This window comes from Gobio gobio (assembly GCF_949357685.1).
Source record: "Gobio gobio genome assembly, chromosome: 3".
NCBI classification, from domain to species: domain Eukaryota; kingdom Metazoa; phylum Chordata; class Actinopteri; order Cypriniformes; family Gobionidae; genus Gobio; species Gobio gobio.
This window is the reverse complement of record NC_137099.1, coordinates 40,264,439-40,289,386: the sequence shown is the minus strand read 5'-3', so window position 1 is coordinate 40,289,386 and position 24,948 is coordinate 40,264,439. Positions and strand designations below refer to the sequence as shown.

Sequence of the window (24,948 nt, the reverse complement as noted above, 5' to 3'; positions counted from 1 at the left end):
CCAGGGTGAGCAGGAAGCTGCTGATGGTGCGGGCTGCCTGGCAAAGAGCATTGTACTCCTCTAGCAGCAGTGAGATGAACTGGTGGGCCTGAGGAGGCCCTTGAGCTGCTGCACCGGGTGCCTTTGAGCCTGTGGACAGGTGCTTGAGTAGACGCACCTTCATCTCTAAGACGTACTCTCTTGCCTGCTGTTCCAGACGCTGGTACAACTGGTAGGGATCTTTCTCACAAAGCCTAAATAAAGAGAAAGCAAAGTGAGGCTTTGGGAAAAGAAATGAGAGATTTGAAGTGTCATCCAGTGGAATAATTAATGTGTTGTTATAAGGGCTATCAATAGATTAAAATGTTTAAACGCAATTAAATCACACCCTTTTGTGTGATTAATAACACATTTATCATGAAATTAAGCATGCACTATTTATCTTGTTTAACACATTAATTTTGTCATCATTTTCAATATCCAGCAAAATAAACCATCAGATTGAAGGGTAATTCTCATAAAACTGTTTTCTGCAGGCTTTTTTCAAGGTGAATTTAGGTGTCTTTCCAAAAAAGGACGCTTGGAGACTCCAAAAGAATACCAAAAAACCAAATGATATATAGAGTCCATTAGGGATGGGCCGATAGACGATGTCCTCGTCCATTGATCCAAAAAACATTACTTAGGAGAATTTAATTCTCGAAATATACCTGTCAACGAGTTCCTTCATGCTCTCCTTGTCCCGGTCAAGAGGCTGATCCTGATCATCAGCCAGCGGAGTCCCAGTCTGACGGTAAATGCACCGGACCAGGTATCTGACCTCAGACCAGTGATTCTGCAGTTGTTGTGACTCCCGTTCTGACTCAGCCGTGATCTCCCTAACCAAAGACACCAGAATGAAACCATTTTAGATGACGAAATGCACACATTTAATTAGACTGATCATTCAAACACCAGACTAGTTGAACACTGCATGGTTATAAATGAGCTGATCCCACAACATATATTAAAAAATCCTATTGGGACTGAAGCAGGACAAACCTCCGCTCATAACAGGCCTCACAGCTACACACTGTGTCTGCGGTAAGGGGAGAGCTGAGATCTGGAGCAGGCAGTGTAGGAGCACCGACTGTCAGTCTCCCTCCGGGACCCAAGGGCTCCTGGGACAAACCACCATTACCCACCGGCATGTGCAATAAGAAGTCCTGATTCTGGCGAAGAACAAGGAAAAAATTAGGTAGGTACTACCAATTATATCTTTATGCTATTTACACATGTATATATATCCACAGCCATATCACCCTGTATGCCAAGACCAGTTGCCCATTGAAGCTAAGCAGGGTTGAGCCTGGTCAGTACCTGGAAGGGAGACCTCTTGGCAAAACTAGGTTGCTGCTGGAAAAGGCGTTAGTGAGCCCAGCAGGGGGTGCTCATCCTGTTGTCTCTATCGGGACACTATACTGTAACAGGGCTCTACACTGCGTCGCATTTGCGACTGAAAAAATATTTAGGTGCACCGGTGTGAGTGACCCGATCGATTCTCATAAATAGATGTATAATACAATCGGAATACAACTCTCAAAGTGCATCAATACTGAGCAACAGTTATGGCTGCTTTTCATGCCTTCTGTCAAACACTTTGCTTCAGTCAGCAAACCAAGTGCAAAAAACGTGTGACGGACTACACTCCAAAGGTGTGACGCAGCCATGCGCACTTATCAAACAGTCTCATGCTGATGTTTATTAATAAACAAAAAAGTAAAAAAAAAAAAAATTGTTAAAGCTGCAGTCTGTAACTTTTTTTGTGTTCAACATTTAATACATTTATATAATGAGTGAGTACATCATGAATCCATTTTCCAAACCGTGTGTTTGTCATATCCTGATTCACTATGGTACACATATAATAAGTGCTTATACTCTATTTTAGTCCGTTGCTGCGGAGTAGCAGTACCCACGTGACTCGCCATAGACATAAACAGAGAGAAGTAGCTCCGGCTATTCTATTTATTATTAAGTGCTAGAGCGCCAAAAGCTACGGACTGCAGCTTTAAGCAATATCACACAAGTCTGAAACAGACTGCTGTTCCTCCGAGTATTGGCATGATGAGTACATGTAGAGTAGGGGTGTAATGATGCAAATTATTCACGGTTCAGTTTGTATCACAGTTTTCGATACGGTTTGGTATTTTATATGTTAAGGGAAAAAAGGGCATATCAAATTCCAGAGCATGTGTTTTTCAAAAAACCCAGAATATCGGACTTCCTGTTGGGAATGAGTCCCTATGAGTGAGGAAGTTGTTCGGGTTTATGGGGTCTATATGTGTACCCGCAAGTGTGTATGATGTGTGACCAAGTTTTTGGACCGCATTCAAGGGGGTGCTGTGGAGCCCTGTTAAATAATGCTTTTCAGGTTATTTAGGCATGTAACAGTAGTTTTCAGGTACATAAATTGAATAAAGTAATCAAATATACAATAACATTGCATATAATCTTTACTGTACAAATTAAATAAAGATGAAAAGAAATACAGAAGCTATTGATTTCCTTGTTTTTTTGTTTGTTTGATTAACAATAAAAACACAGGCAGCAGAAATATTAGGCTGCTGTCACTTTAAGACAATGCACGGATCCAATATATTGGTCTTTCTTGATGGTTTACGTTCACTTAAGACATAATCTACTATGTTTGCTAGGGTACTCGCCAAGACAGGCATGTTGACAATTTGTGTGAACTTGTCCATTCAAGTTGTCTTGTCTGAGACGCATCTGTGTGCGCACTTCGGATGAGTGCACACACACATTTTCCCACAGCGCCCACGAGTTTCCTTTCGCGTCTTCTTGAGCTTGAATGTTTAAATTACCATGGCTTATATGAGTTTAGTTTAAACAGATGTGTTCTGTACAGGTCTCCCCTTCGCTCACTCTCTATCAACACCCAGGCGATGATGGCGTCAATGAAATAATATTTAAATGAACAATAAGCCATTATAAAAGTATAAGTAGTAACCTATTTATGTGAGGAAATGCCATATATTGTGTTTAAAAAAATAATGATAGCATATGAGAACGGTTCCAAATCTGTTTTTATTTGAGCTTCATGAGATGGCATATTACACCTCTGATGCTGTTCACAGACTCTGAGACTATTTTTCCCAGTGGAAGGAAGGCATTCAGCGATTTTACTTCATGAAAATAGCATTGACACCGATTTTTGGCTTTAATTTTTGTAGTGTGTACCTTCAGACATGACTTATTACCATACAGCACAGGCTATCGCACCTTATTGCTTAAAGGATTAGTTCACTTCAAAATGAAAATTTCCTGATATTTTACTCACCCCCATCTCATCCAAGATGTTCATGTCTTTTTTTCTTCAGTCAAAAAGAAATCAAGTTTGAGGAAAACATCCCAGGATTTTCTCCACATAATGCACTTCTATGGCAACCAACAGGTTGAAGGTCCAAATCAATGCAGTTTCAAACGGCTTCAGAGGGCTCTGCGCGATCCCAGACAAGGAATAGGGTCTTATCTAATGAAACCATCTGTCATTTTTAAGAAAAAATAAACATTTATATACTTTTTAACCTAAATTGCTCATCTTGTGCTGCTCTGCGATGTGCCACGGATTGCGTAATCACGTTGGTAAGGTCACTCTAGACGTAGGCAGAAGTACCCCCCCTCAAGCGAACGTCCGTAGACTAACACGTGTCCTAACTACACGCAGCGCGATAAGATTCCAGCGACAAGCAACTTGTCTGTCCACACCAGAGGAGATGCGACTACGAGATGCGACAAATCAATCAAAAACCACAGCCAATCAGAACAGCGTGTGGGCGGCCTCTCGCAGCAAATGCACAGAGATTAATCCTGACGGAACTCGCAAGGAAATGGATAAGTACATAATCAAATTCACAAATATCACACCATTAAAACATTACTAAAAATACATACTGAGTCACCAAGACAATCTTTGTCATAGAATAAACTTGTTTGTTCACAGTTTGAACGTTCTTGTTTCCATTTGTTTAATTTCAAGATCTGAGGTGAATTATCCATTGTTGCTTTTAGTATGACAAAGCTGGGAGCACTAAATTATATTCAAAGTCACATTACACACTTTTAACATTAAAAAAAGCACATAAACATTACCTGAGATTAAGTTTTGTGTTGTTGTTCCAGCCGCGAAGTCGCAGAAATAGAAACCGTTTCAAAAGTAGATTTGTCGTGTGTCGCTGATGGTTAGGACAAAAACCTCTATATAACATGGTAAAGATACCTATTAGCATGTGTTGCGGCGATGCGTGTAGTTAGGACACAGTGTAATACAAACACCCTTTACAATAAAAACTTCAAAATCATCCGCCATCTTTGTTTTACCTTTTTTTTTTTGCTAAAGGATGTTTGTATTAGTGCACTTTTTAAACATGGGGGCAGTACTTTTACCTACGTCTAGCGTGACCTTTCCAACGTTATTACGTTATTACCACAGAGCAACGCAAGATGAGCAATTTAGGTTAAAAAGTATATGTATAGCATTTTTTTTTTTTAATGACCCTTTGAAAACCATTGAAACTGCATTGATTTGGACCTTCAACCCGTTGGTTGCCATAGAAGTGCATTATGTGGAGAAAAATCCTGGAATGTTTTCCTCAAAAAACGTAATTTCTTTTCGACTGAAGAAAGACATGAACATCTTGGATGAGTTGGAGGTGAGTAAAATATCTGGACATTTTCATTTTGAAGTGAACTAATCCTTTAAGTAAAGCACTATATAAATGGCCATTATTATTTATTTTATTTGAACAGGGACAGTGCACAATAAAACATTAACCCTGTATATAACCAGGAGAGATGCATTGCACTGGGTTTTTAGCAAGTTGCTATTTTCCACCCGTAGTCCCATTCAATCATAAGCAGCAAACAGCACATACTCTAAGATAGAGCTTTTAAAACTGTGGTCTGCAGCCCCTGGTGGGCAGCAGAAGTATTGCAAGGGGGGTGTGCAATTCTGGTTGCACCTGTCCTCCAAATACCCTGAGCTCTCTAACAAGGTAATAATGTTTCTCTGCTAATCCAATCTCCGGTTTAAATTGACATCTATACAGCCGGACATCAAATCCTCAAAGGGTCATTCACACAGAATGCGTTTTTGTATCCAAACAAACATGTCCTTCCTTTCCATTACTTTTCAATTTAAATGGAGCAGTAGTAAAGTCAAGTCAAATGTTGTTCAACATAGGTAGATATTTGAATACAATAGATTTGTAAACTGTCGAAGTTAGTTGAAGATTTTGATGTAATAAAATATGCTGTGTTTTGGATTTAGTTATTGTTTATAAACAGAATATAGCTAATCAATTCGTCTTTACAAAGATATGGTTTGTAAATTATTTTGGTAGTGGAAATAATACTGATGGAGCCCTTCCAATTTTTAATAAATGAAGTAATTTGTGCAAAAAGACAACTGGGGGACCTTTGCTGATTTTTGGGGGGACCTTAAGCATCAGACGCTTAGGAATCTCTGCTCTAAAAACATCTTTATAAATAACATGTCAAAAGGAAAACAGAACCTGCCTGTGAAATCAACGCAGAGTGAAAACTACAAGGTCTCTTTACAAACCAATATAACATAAGATGTTAGTGGTAAGACACAGCTGTCTTCACCACAGGTGCAAAGGGTATTAAGAGTAAACATATTAAAAATTGATCAAAATAATGCTTGAAGATAGCTTTTTTTTTATCCTGCCCTAACAGTCATCTTATGGCTCGTTTCCGCCCAGCAGTATGGTTCAGTACAGTACAGTTCAGTACGATTCGGGGCCGTAAACCGTGATCTGGCTTGCGTTTCCAACAGCACCCTTATGGTAGGCGTGGTGTAGCGATCGACGTCATTCTCGCGCAAAGAAGAAGAAAGCAACACAGTACACAACAGTGGACAACATATAGCAGATCTTGTTCTTGCTTCTCGGCATGTGGCTGTTAGTTACAAGACGACGCTTTGTTTAAGCCAATGCTGCAGGCTGCAAGGAAAAACACAACCGAAAAAGCATGCGCAAGTGACGATTCTCAGTGAGTCTAGCTCCTCCCTTTAGTACTAGACTACTGTGCTAGGTACCCCAATGGAAGGGGGCCAAAAAAGTGGTAAGGTACGGTTCGGAAATTAGGGTACCATTCACAACTTCTGACAATGGAAACAGCAAAAATTGTGTACCGCTCAGTGGAAACGAACCATTAGACTTATACAGACTCCAAATGGCACAATTCATTAATATCAAGAGATAAGATGTCAAACAAAAAGGGGTTTACTGGTCATGTGATCTCAACATGATGCTTATCATATTTAAAATATGACTATAGAGATACTATTGGTTGCTTTGGGGTAGACCTTTTTTAATGAGGGAAAAAAACTGATTGAATCAACAATTCCTTTAAATTATTAACAACACTCCTCTGACTCAGCTGAAAATGAGCATGTTAATTATAAGAATTCAGACTCATTATTTGCCCAATTATGTTTTTTAAGACTAGAGGCAGAGGAGAAACATGCAAGTGAAGGAAAGAGAAACCTACCAACAAAGACTGGTCAAGGGAGGGCTGCCGATCATCCTTCTCCACGGTGCGTTTGCAGTCAGAGCAGACGTACAGAGGCAACTGAAGTGCGCTGGAAGATTTGGGTGACTGGGCTGTACCATTCTGACTGGATCCTCCAATATCCTGGGAGATGGCGTCCTTACGCTCGCTGCGACACAGCAGGCAACGGTCACCAGTGGTGTAGGGTGCCCTCTGGTTCACCCCGAATGTGAACGGAGTCTGCGTAAGAGACAGCAAAACAGTTCAACTGTTAGAAAGCAGCTTTCCTTTCTGCTAGACACGTAAATTGCCAATACAGAATATTCTCAAATTGCACTAATGGTCGTCCGCTACAGGAGATCAATGGTTCAACACTCAACACTCTAGAAGACTAGAATAACACTTTAAAACAGTAACTTAACTTATACCAGAGCAGACTTTCAGGAAATCACAGCTGTGTTGCCGGCTACCATACAGAGGAAATGCAAATGCGGCAGAGCGCAGTTGAAGTGTTGCAAAGTGAGAGATTTGCCTGTTACCTGAAGGACTCCAGAGAAGTCAGCGTTTACTGGCCCTTCTGAAAACTGTGGAGCGCCATTCAATGGGACCTAAAGAGAAAGCCGGCGATAAATCAACTCATTCCAGGCTCAAGGTTATAAACGTATTACAATAATATAATTACATACACCATGTTGTTTACGACTTCAGCTCAAAGCTTAAAGAGTGCCATCTTAATGCACTACTCGTGGCTGTCAAAACGCAAGGAAAAATCCTTTTGCAACACCACCATGCAGCAGAGTTAAATCTCCACAGGATAGAGGCCGACCCCGAATGAACCGCTGACAGTAGCAGAACACCTATTTTTATAAAATGATTCTGTGAAGATTCAAGATGACATCTTCCACATGTACTTCATTTTCCAAAGGTCCTCACAACTGATGGTTCACAAAACACAAATGGATTGCGGGTATTATGATAGAGCAGTGGACAGCAATGCAAAGAATAAAATGCAGCTAATGAAACAATCATGCAATTAGACAGCAAAATGAGAGAAAACTATTTCAATATCTTTTGTTGGAGATGTTAAAACTATGATATGTTGGCGTAAATTGATCTGTCACTTAATAGAAGCTAGACAATTCTCGCAGGTGCCAACACGGACAGGTGGCATGACATGCCATGAACTATGCAAAATAAAAGAAAATACAAACCAGACTACATTAAAATAGGATAAACATGATTTGTGCAGACCATAATTTGCTCCACAGGGTGAATTAGTGACATGAAATCATCAAAATACAGCATTTACAAATAAATAATACACTTTCAATGACAACAAAAACAAAACAAAATCCATGTTAAAAAAAAATCTAATAAACAATAAAGATTGTTGTTAAATAGACTGTAGACATCAAGTAACAACTCAATTCTAAAATCCAGGTCCTCAAGCAAAACCAGATAAGCACTTCCTGTGTTCTAGCCATATTTAATACATTAAATAGGTTATTGCAATTTTAATATAGTAGTCAAGACAATGCAAATATTCAGTAATATTACATTTCCTAATAAACCTAAATTAATTAAGCTCACAAATAATGTCACAGCTGTTATACGTGGTTGTTAAAAGAATCCTCATTTTTTATTTAGAATAGCCAGCAGGTTATCAGCTATTCAATAAATCAATGCCCGTGACAATACAGACAGCTATGGCCACGATATGAAATTGCAACAAAAAAATCTAATTGCTTTAAAGCTGATGAGTGAAATGTTACATGGTAAAGCGCTTGCTCGTATTTCTGTTTAATATGCATTGCAGATACAACAACATTTAAGCCAACAGACACATTGACTTAACCAATAGTTGTCTGTCCGACCAATGGCAGTATTTGGGAAATGTGTTTGACAAAAAAATGTATTACACGCTTCAGTTATAACCAAAATTGCTAGTTTTATCAGGAACAGGAGAATGTGATGTCTTGAGCATGTGCTTAGTTAAACGCAAAAATGTCACAATAATTCCTAAGACAACAACCTGCCAACAAGCTCTGGGCAGTAGATTACAAAGAGCTTCGCCTAAGTTAACCCGACGATATTTGGCTGTGTTATTCATGAAAAAAAAATATTGCAATAAGAAATTCATAAAAGACCTTTACTCTTAGGAGAACGTAATTGTCAGAAATCATAGACAATCTTCACGACGTATGGTCGCTGAAATCCAATTAACTAATATCTGTGCACTGTTACTGTAAGCAAGCAAAAGAGCCATAGACCAGTGATGAAATAGTCTCTTTTGCTTGCTTATGTCAACACAGACTGATTCTCTTGTTAAGCTACAGATGTGGTTTCCTTGGAAACAGAGGCATACTACCAGAAAGAATAAGTCTCTGACAAAGCCCTGAACACTGGACCCTGTGCTGTAAGTGGCCTATTCATTCCCTGACACTTCTCAGGCTGGGCAGCATGAATACACAACTGAAACGAGAGGAGAACAGCTGATAAATTGAGGTAAGAGTGTGTGTGTCTATAAATATGGTGTATACAAAGAGTTAACTGTGCTAAGTGATAATACACCACATTACCTTTATGTCCAAATCACAAACTTTGTACAAGTCTCAATTTAAAAGCACTGACAGACATATTAAAGGGTTTGTTGACATTTACGGTTGAATTTTTCAAGCACTTCCGGTTTGATCATACTTGACAACTGCTAGAGTTTAGAAAGGCAATTGTAACCTCAATTTTATTGAATAACGCAATACATAAAGTTTTAAACATAGGCCATGTGCTAAAGAGAATAAATAAAGAAACGTGTAAGTGAATATGTTGATCTTAAATGCGGAACAAAACGGTGGACTTTAGCATTGGGTCTGTCTATAAACATGGTTACATTACTGTTGACTCTGGCTCAAAAGCAGTGATATTTTCAGCCTCGGGAATACATTTACTACTTTTTATTTAGGAAGACCGATAAAATATGCTTATTAAAATACACCTGTAAACACATCAGCTAAAACTGGGCAGCGCTTGACAAGTTAGCTTCACATCACTCCGAGCGACACTAATCACTCAAACCTCCAAATCCGTAGCACAAAATCGCTCTAAGTGTGCTTTCCACACGTCTCCACAGTTTTCTTCCCATGTTTCGATGATCAGACCAGGAAATGTGTCAGATTAAAGATCTAAATCAGTGAAGCTCAGCTAAGGCTCCATGTAAACGTGAGATCAGCTACAGGAGCTTCTCTTAGGCCCCCGATATTATGAAATCTGGACTAAACTGCACCACATGCACCATCAACCACCCCGTAAACCCCACCAGCCGCTCACCTCTCCGTTGAGACTGGGGATGGTGCTCGGGTCTCCGTGCGCAGTGCTGCTGGAGGGTGTTGGCGGAGCTCCGGCCTTCCCTGCGCCGCCGCCCCGCTTATTCTTCCTGCGCTTCGCTCCGCGTTTGGCGTCTGTAGGACTCATATCTACCCACGAAATACACAGACAGCGTTCAGTCCACAAACAGCAGGGTCTCTGGTGCAATGCCAGGCTCTGACGCTGCGGATACGAGTAAAATATAGCTGTATTTGAGAGATATAATCTAAGAGCCTGCCAACCTGCACACAGTATAGCAGACTTAAAATTCCAATATGGCCGACCCAACAGGAATTGGCCAATGGCGTTTACGCCATGACGCAACAGCGTCTAGTGCGCTTGGGGCTTATGGGAAATTGAGTTTTAAGAGGACGCGACCACTTTTATTATTATTATTATTGTTATTATTATTATTGTTGTTGTTGTTTGATTAGATGTTGTGTCTGTGTTGGTGCTGAAAGAAAGTATGTATGTAAAGAATGTATTGTGTATGCAAGCGTAAATGCGATTAAAACGTTGTTATTCTGATTACTCTTGCTCTATTTTATGTTCTCTCTCTCTCGTCTAGCTCTGATTATTTTACAGATGCGTTGTTTTCTTATCTATATTTTCGTTTTCTTAAAACTTTAAAATTAACGAGGACATTTTTTTATTATTACAGACCATAGACTGGAGCAAAGAGGGTAATCGTAGTAATAATTTGTAGTCATTAGATGGCGCTAATGATCGCTGACAACTCAATGCCACCAGACTAATCAGAACCCCGTTTTCAACATAAGATGTCTTTTTTTCCCTTCTTTTTAAAAAAAAAAAACATTTATAAAATGAATGCGATGTCTGCTACAGATTGTACTGACGCCCTCACTTGTGATTGGTGAGTCAAATTTCACCCATAATGAAAACCATTAAAACTAATGGATTATTTATTGCAGTCCAGCTTGTCTAAAAACTCCAAATGTTGTGTTATTCTTGTTAAGGAATTTGAGAGATTATTTTGTTAGTCAATGTGTTTTGCAAAACGTTTATATCAGTTAATTTGAAAGTGTTTCATTTTACGGCCTGCAAATAACGTAGGCCTATTAAATAGCATTATGATAGGTAAAATCATAGGGTCCAAGCAAAACTCAATAGATCCATACAGGATTATATGATAGGGATAGGAAATGGATGTAGGAAAAATTAAGTGATAGAAAATGTAAATGTAGCCTGTGTATGTATGTTGTGTAACTGTCATGTTGTATGTAGCCTATAGCGAGGTCAAAGACCAATTTTCAGCCAAGGATGGACAATAAAGTACAACATGTCTAATATGAAAAACAATTTCTTGCAGTAGGCCTACATGTGATCGTTAAAATGGTGTAATAGTTTTTGTTGCTATGTAGGAGAAAATAAAAACCAAGATATTCCCAGTGTTTTTGGTTCATCAATTTTTTAAAGCTAAATATATAAAGCCAAGGCCTCAAATGGACTGTACCCTTCAACTAACAGATGGCGCTGTTGCATTGCGCCTGCTTTAATGCGAGATAAATTAAAACTGGGCTATTTGTTTGATTTACTGGGATCTTACCGTAATAAGGGCAAGACAAGGATCAACAACAGCAAGATAATTTTATTGCATTTCCTTGATTATGAGATGACAAGGAACACTAATAGAAAATAACATATATTAAACATGAAATCTAGCCTTTCAGAAATGATACTGAATATTGCCATATTTCTCAAAACCTTCAATACATGTCAAAAAATTAGTTTATTATGTCATGTACATTTATGAACAAGCTTCATCACTCTATTTGAATTAGGGCCATGGTAAGCAAAGAGATAACAAGTACAGACAGTAGCTACATGGAGAAATATATGACAAATCCAAGACAGATTGTAATCGAATATTGCGAGAGAGAAATCAAAACATCGTGCACTTAATGACTCTGGCTGGAAAATATCAAACTATTCTAAAATACAATTTCACATCATGTCTAATCTGTACAAATAAATTAGCAAAAGAACAGAACTATTAACAATCCCTACAGATGTCTTGCTTTGCTGGCTCATATGAAGGCAACTCTAAACTACTGCAGATTGACTCCAGAACACAGTAGTCCTATAGGCACACCCTCTTAAGAAAACACAAAAGCAAATCAGTTTCTTGTGTTTCTTCAGCAGTCAAAAGGTCAAGCTGTCTATTTTCAAACATACACTCAAAGGAAACATACTTTCAAGTTTCAGCAGGACAAGTTTCTTGCCAGTTTCAAAATCTTTCTTTCCAGTAGCATATTTAGATCCACCCTAAAACGTGCTTGCTATATTCATAATTGAGACATAAGCTGTTCATGTCAGTAAATACAAAAGCAGGGCGGATCTTTCATATCCAAAGCACCATACAATCAATCACATAAAGTTTTCAAACCCACCCTGGGTGCTGAAATCAGAAGCCAAACTGGAAGAAGAAAGCAGGGAGACGTGCAGACGACCACTATACAGACAGTTCTAACCATACTGCTAGGCTGCAATACATTACACAAATTTTGATTAATTTTTTTGCCCCAATTTGCAGGATGAGTCGACTCTATAGCTGCTGAAAGTCGGAGGCTCAGAGCCAGTCTGCAGATTTGAGTTGACAGATTTCCCAGAACATCACGAAGTGTATGATGGGCAGACGAGCCTAGTGTTTCTGCGTGAGTTTGTTACGTTGGGAACGACCTGAAAGTCTGGTAGTGTGTGATCCTCTGTTTAGTGTATGATGCCTATAGTGTTTTAAAATCTGATCAGACTTTAAAAGTCATGCAGTGTATTCCAGCCTTTAAGTCACAATGAAATCAAAATTGACAATTCTTATGTTTTATGGAATATAAGTGCTTTTTCTGAGCACATCATAAATGTTTATTAAAATTCATGTGCCCTCATGATCTTAAATCAAAATAACTTCATGTCCCTCTTGCAGCAACATCTCTTTTCTTCTTGGATGATGTTTTTTCGGCACGTGGACGGGAAAACATGTCACTCTAATGAGATCAATAGCGGACAACAACAATCCAATCAATTCCTTTTGAAAATGCCATTTGCCATTTCACTCAGATGTACGTTAATTGGTAAGAAAACACTGCCCTTAACTTTTGTTTCATGCAGACTTAACTGGATGGAATCATATGTGATTTTCTTGTCTTTAAAATCTGCAGACTGGCTCTGACTTTTGCCATCTATTTTCAACTCTTCCAGACTGTAATCTGGGCAAATCTTGTGTAGTCTATTCCAGCCTTTAGCTAGAATGAAGCTTAAAAGATTTGCAGAGTTGCTATTTTATTATTTATTTATGTATATTTTGAATTGTCTCCATATTGTTTCCCCTAAGTACAGTTATTCTTCCTTCGGCAAGCCCTTGCTGGCCTCAGCCTCAGCACTGCATTCTGGGAAGTAGGGAGGTGGGGCAGAGCAAGGGGAGGGCAGAGGTGCTGATGGTGTATTGGGGGTTGTTGAGGCTAAAGACTCAACCAGAGCAGCACTCATAGAGTCCTCAGAGCGTCGTCCCCTATTAGAGCGTCGTCTCTCTGGGTGGGTGGAGGAGGGGCTTTTTCCTGGAGGGGGGCTGTAGTCCTGATGCCGGCGAGAAAGCTGGATGGTTTCCTTATCTAGAGCTGTGCTCTACAAAAGAGAGAGACAATACTGTATGTTAATGTTCACATGAGGTGCACACACCCAAACATGGAAAGGAAATTGAAAACAATTCAGTAGGGAAAGAGTAAGTGAGATGAAGTTACAATCTGGGAGGTCAAGAGAGCGATAGATTCCATCTTAAAGGTACAGTGCACCCAAAAATGAGAATTCTGTCATCATTTTCTCAGCCTCATGTTGTTCCAAATTTGTATGGCTTTCTTACTTCTTCACACACACATACACACACGTTGGGTTTTCATGTTTTATGGGGACATTCGATAGACATAATGATTTTTATACTGTACATCCCCTAACCCTAAACCTACTTATCACAAACATTTTTTTATGCATTTTTATTTTATGTCACACTTTATTAGAGCCTTTGGTTGTTACACTGATAACTTATGTATTTGACATTTTAATATAAAATGTTTAATCAATCTCAATATAATATTTCCAAAGTATCCAAATGATAGATTATTAATGTCATGATCCTGTTATAGAAAAGTCTGGATTTGTGCTAAATTGTCTGTGGTACTCCAGTGTTTCCCACAGATTAGAAACCAATTGGGGGTTGGTGATTGGCTCAAATATCGATTTCGATCTTGATTCAGTATCAGTTCATATGTATATAGCCTACTGTACATATAGGGAAAAATAAGTTTGCCTTTTTAGCACTATTTTAGACTTGGGCTAAATTATATTTGCTCGCATTCATTAATATTTACTAGATACATGTATATTTATTAAAGAGCCATACAGGCACCTATAGTGGGTAAACCATGGCATTACAAATGAAATGTATTATTTTTTCAGCCACAAAATGACTCTAATTTGTCTCTTTGCATTGGAATTCTCTATTTTAACCTTAATTACACTAATTATAATATAAATAAGATAAATATTTTAATTCATTAAATGGTCATTAATGGACCATAATTATTGCACAAATAGTAGGCCTATTTAGTACCAAAAGATCTCCTCAAAATATTCAATAAATATTATTAAACTGAAATATAGAACATTTATTTAACTGAAAAATAGTTAAGGTGTATGGTCACATTTGACCATCAATGAGTACAAGTGTGACTAAGGAATACCCAAGGGCTAAATACAAGAAAAATATTAACATTAATGTTAAACAATGTTGCATCTCCATCACTCTCCATAATAAAATGATACTGTAAATAGTTGACGTAATAATCAATGCACATGCTGTACTGTTTACCAAAAAATGCTGCAAATACCTGTATAATGAAACTATCGTCTATCCATTCAAATGTATTGACAGCGCGGGTTTGTTTGGAACTATTGAGCGCTCCATGAACCACGTGACCGCACGCGCCACCGGGAGATGAGAGCATGTCGCAATTCTGTTTTTCAACGCCTCTGGCTTTAACTGCTTCATTAGCGCCAAAACGCTATTTATTGTTTGAATTTCGTATAAAAAATTTAAACATTTTAAAAGCTTAGACTTCGTTTCATATCAGCGAGAGACGCGAGTGAGTGACAGAGAGAGAGCAGGGAAAGGAAATGCAGCTGAAGGAATACGCTGCGTGTTTTAAATAGCGTAAAAAATGTTTCAAAAAAGAATAACGACGTGCAATATGTGGCGGCTGGTGTTGATTCTGGCGCACCGCCACGAATTAGTCTATGTGTGGTCACTGTACTCCCTTGGCGGAAATCAAGCATAGCGTCAGTTCTGGCAGGTCATGTTAGTCAAGCTCGCATCAGCTGACTGTCAGCTGATCACATCTACCTTATAGGGATACGACGTCTATCACAGCATACATATATAAGCTCCTTGCAGCAGCTGTCGCGTTCTCCAGAGCTCATTTACCCTCCTCCATCCCTAGCTCCTCCTCTCGTCCAGTCAGGATTTGGTATTCTGATTCCCCTTGAATCAGACTAAATTGCCGAATTATTTTGTACATTTAATATTAATATGATATCTGCAATACATTATGTTGGTTAAGTTCTGTTTACTCTAAGGGGGGTTATTGCTGCTCTCCCTGCTCTTAGCCATGCTACAGAACCATACGCCAATCCAAGCTGTATAGGCTACTAATAGTCAATAATCTTTGACGATAGTGGTCCTGACTGAAATAGTGGTAACACCACAGATATAAGTTAACACCAGTCAGTGCTGTAAGCACAAGCACCAGTATTGGACAACAATTAATTAAAAATGTCAATTTTATATTACATAAAAAAACAGCAATGTATATATATTTGTTTTTATTCTGTCCCTCGTTTGCCACTCCAATAAAAAAATAACACTAAAACATTATTTAAAATATCATCTTTTGTGTTCTGCAGAAGAACAGAAGCCATTGGAATGATATGAGAGTGAGGAAATGATGGCAGTTGCATGTCCCTTTAAGGTTTCAATAAAGCAGTTCTGTGTTTTTGCTTGTTGCTGTAAGAGGAAACGTGCTCATACTAAGATATAAAAGACAGTATGCATAACCCGATTTCATTGAAAAGTCAATACTATTGATGATGTCACAGGTGGAAAAAGACCATAGCAGTAAAAGAGACAGAAAATGGCAGAGAGCGAAAAAAACACCACTGAAGTTCATGGCAGGATTAAAGTGAGTAAATAACTCTCTAAGCCAAAGGTTTTTAAACTGTTTGAATAAATAAATAGATTAAAATATATAAATAATAATACAACTAAAAAAATGAATAACTTAAATATTAGATTAAATAATAATAAAATACAAATGTGATCTTAATAAATTCAAATGAATTATAAAGTTAAAATAAATTGAATTAAAAATAAAAATATTTGAATGAATTCAAATAAAGAAATAATATGCACAGTAAAGTACTATATAGTGGGTAGAAAATATAATCCAAATAATTATTTCCAAATAATACTTTACACATTTGTAATATTTCTTTTTCAACATATAATTTGGGTTTTTACAAATTTATAGCCTAATGTTTAGGATGGGTGTCCCTTGCAAGAAAATTATCATACTCTATATGGGGGGGGTCCATCTAAAAGAGTCCATCTAAAAGGCATCTAAAAGATTAAAAAACCCTGCTCCAAGCTTCCAAATTTCCATGTCTTGTATAGATGAAAATGTGTATCTTCAGTGATGTTACTGTCACTTTCTCCCAGTATAAGAGTGTATGTGTGAGGAGACGGAGGCGGGGAGGGAGGAGCATAGCAGTTAGTGTTAGTACATACCATTGCCTTGGAGCTAGTCAGAGGATAGCAATGCCATGGGGAGAGCAGAAGCAGAGGACAAAGACTAGTCTTACTCACAGAGCACATACAGCACAAATTCTTACACAACACTAACATAACCTAACACTTCATCTGAGGGACGTTTCACAAGGACTACTTAAGAAACATCAGCTTGCTTAAATGAAGCAAATATAGCCACTTATAGGGGCAGTTCACTCAGAAATGAACCTTCTGGATATTGTTTGTTCACCCTCATATTGTTCCAAACCTGCATGCTGCTGATTTCAATATCCAAACAAGCTGTCAAATTACAAAAAGGACAAAAACCATTATGAAAGAACCATACATTTAGTCCATATGACCATCTGAAACCATATGATAGCTTTATGTGCCTATGTTGCATGTCTGATGTCATAATATTGCTAACACTGCAATGTGCCATGTGCCATAGACACCATTTTTAATGATTATCAGTGCATAATATAGCAAACAAGACTACTACTTTAGTGTTTTTATCATTTTTTATAGTGCTTTTTTTGTAGGGCTTGACAAACGGCTATCAGTATGAACTGTTAATGTATGGAAAATATCCTTGTAACGATTAATTAAAAACAATTTTTCTTTCAGTATATGGATTTGGAATGACATGAGAGTGAGTAATTGATAGAAGTTTCATTTCTGAGTGAGCTATTCTTTTAAACTGTGATTTGATCTGGTTTCTTTGGTATGTTCCTCAGCTGTGGACAAAACCAAAGCTTTCTTTTCAATTTAAATCGGACCTGTCTGAATCCTATTAGATAAATATACTGGCTGTAAAATAAATTAATTAATCAAATGTAATAAAAACAAAAATAAAATAATCAACAAGTACATCCCCATTTCATCTAAAAATATCGAAATAAGTCTTTAAAACCTTCCGTAAAATATTTCACCCAAGGCAATTTTCGTGTATAATTATGCATCTCTCTCTTTCTCTCTCTCTCTCTCTCTCTCTCTCTCTCTCTCTCTCTCTCGGTCATTAGATTTATTCATTTAAATTGTAATACTGTGAAGGTGGCAGAGTTTAATATTCTCAAACCACTTTCTTTCTGAAATTTTGATGGCAATGGTCAAGGTCCTAAGAATTGAGGTTCATTTTGAGGACATTGGCAAACGCCATGAAATACTGTCTCTGGATTAGGTAACAGAGTGAGAGAGAGAAAGAGAGAGAGAGAGAGAGAGAGAGAGAGAGAGAGAGAGAGAGAGAGAGAGAAGCCATCGGATTGCAGTGTTAATATTCAAGCAGTCAGTAATGCATGCATGCCAATACAAACCTTCCAGCTAAAGCCCAGAGGGAAACAATATACAGCAAAAATGTGCAACAAAGCCATATGGCTCAGAATATTACAGCAATAAAGTGTTCACCATGAAAGAGCCACCATGAACATGGAGTGGAATGTGAAGATGGGAACACAGAAAGTGGACCGGATTATGGTTGGGACATGAGGTTAAGTACAGTATGATTATCGTCTCGAATTAGAGGTAAGACCAGCAAATGCTGAAAAACCCCAGAGAGGGTTAATAAGAGGCAGCCAGAGTGCTAGATTTTAGTATAGAGTCATAAGATCTCAAGCTCATTAAAATAGGTTCGGATTCAAATACCCAATATCCAGTGGCAGACGTCACTTCGGGTCTTGGGAGAGCAAGGGGTGTAGGTACAGCCCTGCCATTACAGTTCACACTGTCAAATGAGATTCACATCAATACATGTTCAGCCAGAGACCTTGCTGCTGCTTTTTCAAGCAGTGTAGTGAACAAAAAAGGTCCTTTGATTTTTAAAAAGTGATCATAGTGATCGTTTTATGATGTATTTTAAGAAAAAATGAGTCTAGAAACAAATGCTATACAATGCTGTCAAAATTAATATCATCACAATGTCCACTAATATAATGTTTATTAATGTCATATCTGTAGCAAAACCATTGCAAATATATCAGGAATATTCTATATGCTGCTCAGCCCATGTCCTGAGTTATTTAAATGTATACCGAGGTCTTTTCAAAACTGCATGATAAGGTCAAGTTCAGTTCAAAGAATGAGTGATAGACAATATTCTTCATCATGAAAATGTAGACGAGGTTAAGACCAATGACAACACTGAAAACACATTTACAGAAACGAACACCTTGATGACAGTGAGAAGAAGACACAAGGCTGGCAGTGAGGGGTTTATGGTGCAGTGAACTGGGATGGGAATCTAATAAGACATGAGGGTGGAAAATGCTTCACCCATGTCTCCCTCTGAGCTCATAAAGTACTGCTTCAGCCAAAAATAAAAGGATTATGATGAGTCTTTCAGCCATTTTCAGGCACTACAGAGATCAGCAATGACTGCACATTTTTCTGTATTTAACACTATGCACAGTATATATCACCGTTCAAAAGTTTGGTATCAGTAATTTCCACAACAACAAAAAAAACATTGATAATAATAAGAAATGTTTCTTGAGCACCAAATCAGCGTATTATAATGATTTCTGAAAGATGATGTGACACTGAAGACTGGAGTCCAGCTTTGCATCACAAATAAACAAATGACTTATAGTCATTGAATATAGGTATAGTCACAGTTGAGTGATTAAGGTTTGACATATTGTCTTTGATTGGTTGTAGTTTTTAACCATCAATTTGGCTATTAAAAAATAAACACACTTTTTTTTAGGTTAATTATTTTACATACAAAAGTTGAAATGACACTATTAGGTCTCTGCTGAAAGGTGTGTTGAAAAAAATACATTATTGCTTAAAGTCAAATACATTTTTTAATAGTAAATGAATGGCATATTTTTACTTGCGCCTGATGTACTGCCTTCTGAAGTTATTTCCAATTTCATAGCTCTGGCATATTTGGTGCTGTGCTTGCTTGCAATACAATAATCTCTCATATTTTCTGCGACTTAGCAGTTATGTAAGTCATGAGCACTGAGGGAGACAAACTGATTGATTTGATGCTGGTGTCCACAGTGGCTGTAATTTCAGTGACGCTATGCTTTGGAATTATGTGCAATCCAAGTACTAATCATTAGGGACCGAGATGATGACATTGTTTTTTTTTTTTAAGCAGAGCATATTAACGGACGACAGCAGCTGCAGTTATGATGGGCAGACTGTTTCTCATATGTGAGTGTGTGTGCTCACCACAAGAACAGAGACTCCAGGGGAAGTGTTGCTCTGTTTCTGCACAGAGTTAAAGTGCTTTTTGAGTTTACCTGCTACCTCCATCTTCATATTGTTTTCCATTGCAGCATCCTCCTGTTGGTTATTGAAGTGGATTAGGATAGGCCAATCTAATGGTGAGCAATATAACTGTGCCCACCAGAGCTTATTGACTAAATTGTAGGTTTCAGTTCGAAAAAATAATTTGAAACATAAATCAAAACCACTTCTAATACAGCTCAAATTACACCAATAATGTTTTATGAGTAAGTGTGCGAGTGAATCCCTTCCATTCATGGGCATTCATGCTGCTCAACATGCAATAATGTCTAAAATTATTTTTGTATATTATATCATATAGAATTGTGACACTTTAGTGTAGCATATGCATTACCCATCTTTGCCCACAATATTGACAAAAAAACCCACAATCCAACAAATACACCACTAAACCCTTCCACACACATTTACCGTGACCCAGGGGTGAGACAGCACATCCTCCGCCGTATATCTGGCCTCCACATTCACCTGCAGCATGTGACCAATCAACGCCTGTATGAACACATCATGATCATATTTGCAATAATTAGATTTGAAGACAATTTATTCGATTTTTGCATTAAAAATGTACACAAAAGGAGAGGAAACTTGTTATATTAAATATTTGTGCTTAAAGGTTAATGCAGTGTCTATTTACACTTGTTGGAGACACTAAGTTGTTTACAGTAGCAATGGTGTAGGGTAAGGCGTGAGGCATGAAGTTGACGTTTTGATGCATATCGATCCGAAGTTCAAATCCACCTTTTGCCTAACTCGCTCTACTCCTTTTTCCCATCACATCAGATCGTATAGTTATTTACTTTCAATAAAAATGAAGAAAATATTTGAAAAGTGGATATAAAGTGTCTAACGTGTGTTTAACAATAAAGTGTTTATCGGTTAGTGTTAGGGGTAGGTTTATGGAGGGCTTTATTGTACCAACAAGGTAGCATACATTTAATAATTTTAATAAATATAATCATTTACACTGTTATTATTGCATACCTTTTTATGTACAACAACACTGAGGTGCAAATAGTATCTCTCACTATTTATATGAGTATAAATATCATCTAACTATTACACTTATTGCAAAGAAAATAGAGCTATGTTTACAGTGTAAATAGAATGTCACTATTTTTACTTTAAAAGCAGATCGCTAAGAAATGCTGCTATTTTCACTTAGTGTAAACATAATCTATTGCTACTTGCACAGTGTAAATAGAATCTAGTTGCTATTTACACTTTCAACCTTGCAAATGCCCCTTTCGCACGTTGTTCCTTCTCCAACTCAAACGTCACCAACACAACTCTTAGGGTAGGGACACACCAAACCAAAGCCTAAGAACTAGCACTGATGAAAGCCAACTGTGAATTGCCTCGTGTAGGGGAAAAATTTGTGCTTGAACACACCAAAAGGACTACAGGTTGAATACCAAAACAAACAACTATGGCGTTCGACTAGAACCAGCGGTGCAGAACACACCGAAAAACTAAGGCTGGCCACACGCTTGAAGATTTTAAGCCAGATTTTGGGCAACCCCCGATCTGGGGAGTATGGCCTGATTCAAGGCTTCTTGCAACCGACTTTTTGTCCAAAACAATCTCAATTGTGTGGTGTCATTACGATTATTTTACTGCTCCCGATCGGAGCTCGCACGATTCCAGTCCATAAGTATCAAACGTGAAAATCTCACTGAAAATGTTACTACAATCGGCAGGTGTGTGGTCTGGTCTCGCGGCCCGGACGAATCTTCTACACTCTAAAAAAAAAGGCTCGTAATCATAGGGGAACCTTTTTTAGTGCTATATAGCACCAATTTTGGTGCTTCAGTGGTTCTTCAGTGGTTCTTCAGAGGTGCTATATAGCACCTTAGTCAAAGAACCGGTGAAGAACCTCTGAAGAACCGCTGAAGAACCGCTGAAGAACCACTGAAGCACCAAAATTGGTGCTATATAGCACTAAAAAAGGTTCCCCTATGATTACGAGCCAAGAACCATTTTTGGTGCAATATAGAACCTTTTTTTTTTTTAGAGTGTAGTGTGTGCATTCGTAGGATTATAATGCTAAAAAACGGTTGAAACTTCCCTTATGTCTGTGGTCTCCCACAGTTTTAAAATTGGTTAAGATTTGAAAATCGTTCTTCGCCATATTCATAGAGGAACCATTTTGGTGCTATATAGCACCATATCTTAACATGTTCTGTATATGGTAGCGGTGCTATATAGCACCATAGTTAGCAGTGCTATATAGCACCTTAGTCAAAGAACCGGTGAAGAACCTCTGAAGAACAGCTGAAGAACCACTGAAGCACCAAAATTGGTGCTATATAGCACTTAAAAAGGTTCCCCTATGATTACGAGCCAAGAACCATTTTTGGTGATTTTTTTAGTGTAGTGTGTCCCAAGCCTAAATCGGCCGATGCTCAAAAATGGCCCGATGTTGCCCGACGGCCAACCGTCGGCTTGGTGTGTTCCTGGTTTTAAACAGGTAAAAGTAGGCTACTTTCAATAAAAAGTCCAACATATTGGGAATACTTTTAGCTGTGTTGCTATATGTCATTATGAGTAAGCAAATGAGTAGGCTAATAACACTCTTGTCTAGAGTGAACATAAGCATCTCTTTTATATCGACACATTTTACATTTACATTTAGGGAAACGTGTCAAATGGAGTGGAAACAAGTATTACACATTACTGGCATTTTCTAATTAGACACACACACACGTTTTATAAATGAAAATGTGTTCAAGTGTATGAAATGTTCAAGTGTATGAAAACATGAATGTTTTACATTTGCAAACACAGCCAAACATCTGCCATTCAGTGAAGAGAAAGTTAGATAATCAAGCATGCAAAAACAGTTCTAAAGCTGGATGGGTGAGAGGAGGAGGATGTGAATGAGATGATGGTATGAGTAGGTTGAAAGAGTGGGGTGCAGCAGTCAGGGCAGAGAATGCAGGATGTGGAGATAAATGAGTGAGATTGAAAGTTAGTTTTAAGCATGTAGCATGTGTAATCCGTGTGTTTGTCTGTACTCACTTTAACAGAAGCTGAGATATTGTCCCAAAAGGGTGTAGGGAACTCTAAACGCCCCACCAGAATCTGATCAAATAGGTCGTCCTGAAGGTTATTCTCACTGCAAAAACAAATGCAATGCACATAGACACACATTAAATATATTTAATGTACAATAACTTGTCAGAACACTACGCTATGAACAAAATAAGTATTTATTATAAATGATTTTTACGTTTTATTTCATGTGTCCTCAGTCTTTAACCAAAGTAACTTCTCCTCCCACTTGCAATGACATCTCTTTTCTACTCTGATGACGTGTTTACTAGCACGAGCGGGACAAACTGATCACTCACATGATATCACAGCAATAGCAAAACCAACCATCCAATCAATTCTCAATGGACAAAATCAAGTCCCGTCCAACATTTTTTATTGTCTGAGAAGCCGTTCACACGTGTATACGTCACTATTGGAAAGAAAAGACTATCGCAACTACAGTTTCATGCTGACTTTAACATGAAGGACTGAGCTAGTTTTAGTGTTACCTGCGGAAAGGTGGGAAGCCACATAGAAGGATGTAGGTAATCACTCCAGCTGCCCAGATATCCACCTTTAGCCCGTAGCTTTGGCAATGCCCAGATAGAAAGACACAGTCAATTACATTCATCCTCCAGCATTTAAAGGCTATTAAACACAGATATTCATGCTTCCATAGCAATATCACTTTTGATGATATAAAAACAAAGCAATCAATGAATCTTACCCTGACTCTGCTATGATTTCTGGGGCAACGTAAGTGGGTGTTCCACAAACAGTGTACAGCGGCCCTTCAACCACTGTGGCCAAGCCAAAATCTCCCAACTTCAAAGACTTTGTACCATTAGGGTACTCACACACCTACGACACACATAGTTAAAGATGCAAAAGGGTTATTTTTATCCACCTGGATTTACATTTTTTCCTCTTGACATACTGTGCCTTGAGTCATTTTTCATGTACAAAGTGCCCGTTTTTTCTTCACAGGTTTCGTGTCTCTTTACTGCTGTGTGTGTGTGTGTGTGTGTGTGTGTGTGTGTGTGTGTGTGTGTGTGTGTGTGTGTGTGTGTGTGTGTGTGTGTGTGTGTGTGTGTGTGTGTGTGTGTGTGTGTGTGTGTCAAAGATGTGTGAATTAAAGTATTCTTAGATTTATAGTCTTTGTGCAAGATGCATAAGTGTTCATACCAGCAGATTCTCAGGTTTGATGTCTCGATGGACGATACACATTCTGTGCAGATATTTGAGAGCTGCCGCCAGGTCAAATACCATCACGCTAGCATCTCTTTCAGTGTATTTTGTTGAGGAGGTGATTGCATCAAACAGATCTCCACCCTGAAACACACAAATGGAAATACAAATTACAAAAAAAAAAAGTATTTTGTATAAAACACACTTTCTCCTAGAGGTGACAAACTTTTTTTTCTGTCTAATGGGCTAAGAGTTTGATCAATATTCAAAGCGGCCATTTAGTGCAATGTTGACAATAATACAGAATTCTCAATGCATTCGACCTACCTAATAATATATGGGGGATTTTATTGCATCATGAAAATATATTATATAAATATACTGTATATAATTTGTTTTAGTTTACAAAAGATTTCTATCTCAAATGAATGCTGATTTTCTTTCTTTTTTTATCAAAGTATCCTGAAAAATATATCACAAAAGGGGCTGTTGAAAATTCAGCTTTGTCAAAATAGGAAGAAATTACATTTTAAGATTATATCAAAATGTTAAAATAGAAAAGGTGTTTTTAAATTTTAACTGGTATTTCACAATATTACTGTTTTCTTTTACTTAATTTTAATCAAATAAATGCAGTTTTGGCTTTTAGTGTATGATATAAAAAAAATATTTAAGAATTATATATATTTAATAATAAAGTTCAGAAG

General features: G+C 37.9%; 2 protein-coding genes across 13 annotated transcripts in view; both read right to left on the bottom strand.

Annotated features, from left to right (window-relative positions):
• Positions 1–10,192, bottom strand: part of fam193a (family with sequence similarity 193 member A) — a 39,808-nt gene extending 29,616 nt beyond the window's left edge. Inside the window, exons 1-6 of the mRNA XM_079812181.1 lie at positions 9,877–10,192; positions 7,092–7,160; positions 6,553–6,792; positions 1,021–1,190; positions 690–857; positions 2–233 (exon numbers count right to left, since the gene is read on the bottom strand). Of these exons, the coding sequence (XP_079668307.1) occupies positions 2–233; positions 690–857; positions 1,021–1,190; positions 6,553–6,792; positions 7,092–7,160; positions 9,877–10,020 (1,023 nt within the window). The 5' untranslated portion in view covers positions 10,021–10,192. The remainder of the gene's footprint in view (position 1; positions 234–689; positions 858–1,020; positions 1,191–6,552; positions 6,793–7,091; positions 7,161–9,876) is intronic.
• Positions 10,193–11,502: 1,310 nt separating this feature from the next.
• dclk2a (doublecortin-like kinase 2a) overlaps positions 11,503–24,948 on the bottom strand; it is a 72,860-nt gene continuing 59,414 nt past the window's right edge. For 2 of the 12 annotated variants that reach the window (XR_013816135.1, XR_013816137.1), the window contains exons 11-18: positions 24,239–24,385; positions 23,781–23,914; positions 23,563–23,640; positions 23,039–23,135; positions 20,429–20,509; positions 19,940–20,053; positions 18,404–18,482; positions 11,503–13,551 (exon numbers count right to left, since the gene is read on the bottom strand). Coding sequence is in view for 9 of the 12 variants with exons in the window: in XM_079811595.1 (XP_079667721.1) it covers positions 13,267–13,551; positions 19,940–20,053; positions 20,423–20,509; positions 23,039–23,135; positions 23,563–23,640; positions 23,781–23,914; positions 24,239–24,385 (942 nt within the window). In the remaining 3 variants the exon portion in view is untranslated. Of the gene's footprint in view, positions 13,552–18,403; positions 18,483–19,939; positions 20,054–20,422; positions 20,510–23,038; positions 23,136–23,562; positions 23,641–23,780; positions 23,915–24,238; positions 24,386–24,948 lie in introns of all 12 variants that reach the window. The other 10 variants (XM_079811595.1, XM_079811593.1, XM_079811596.1 and 7 more) reach the window with 8 other exon arrangements.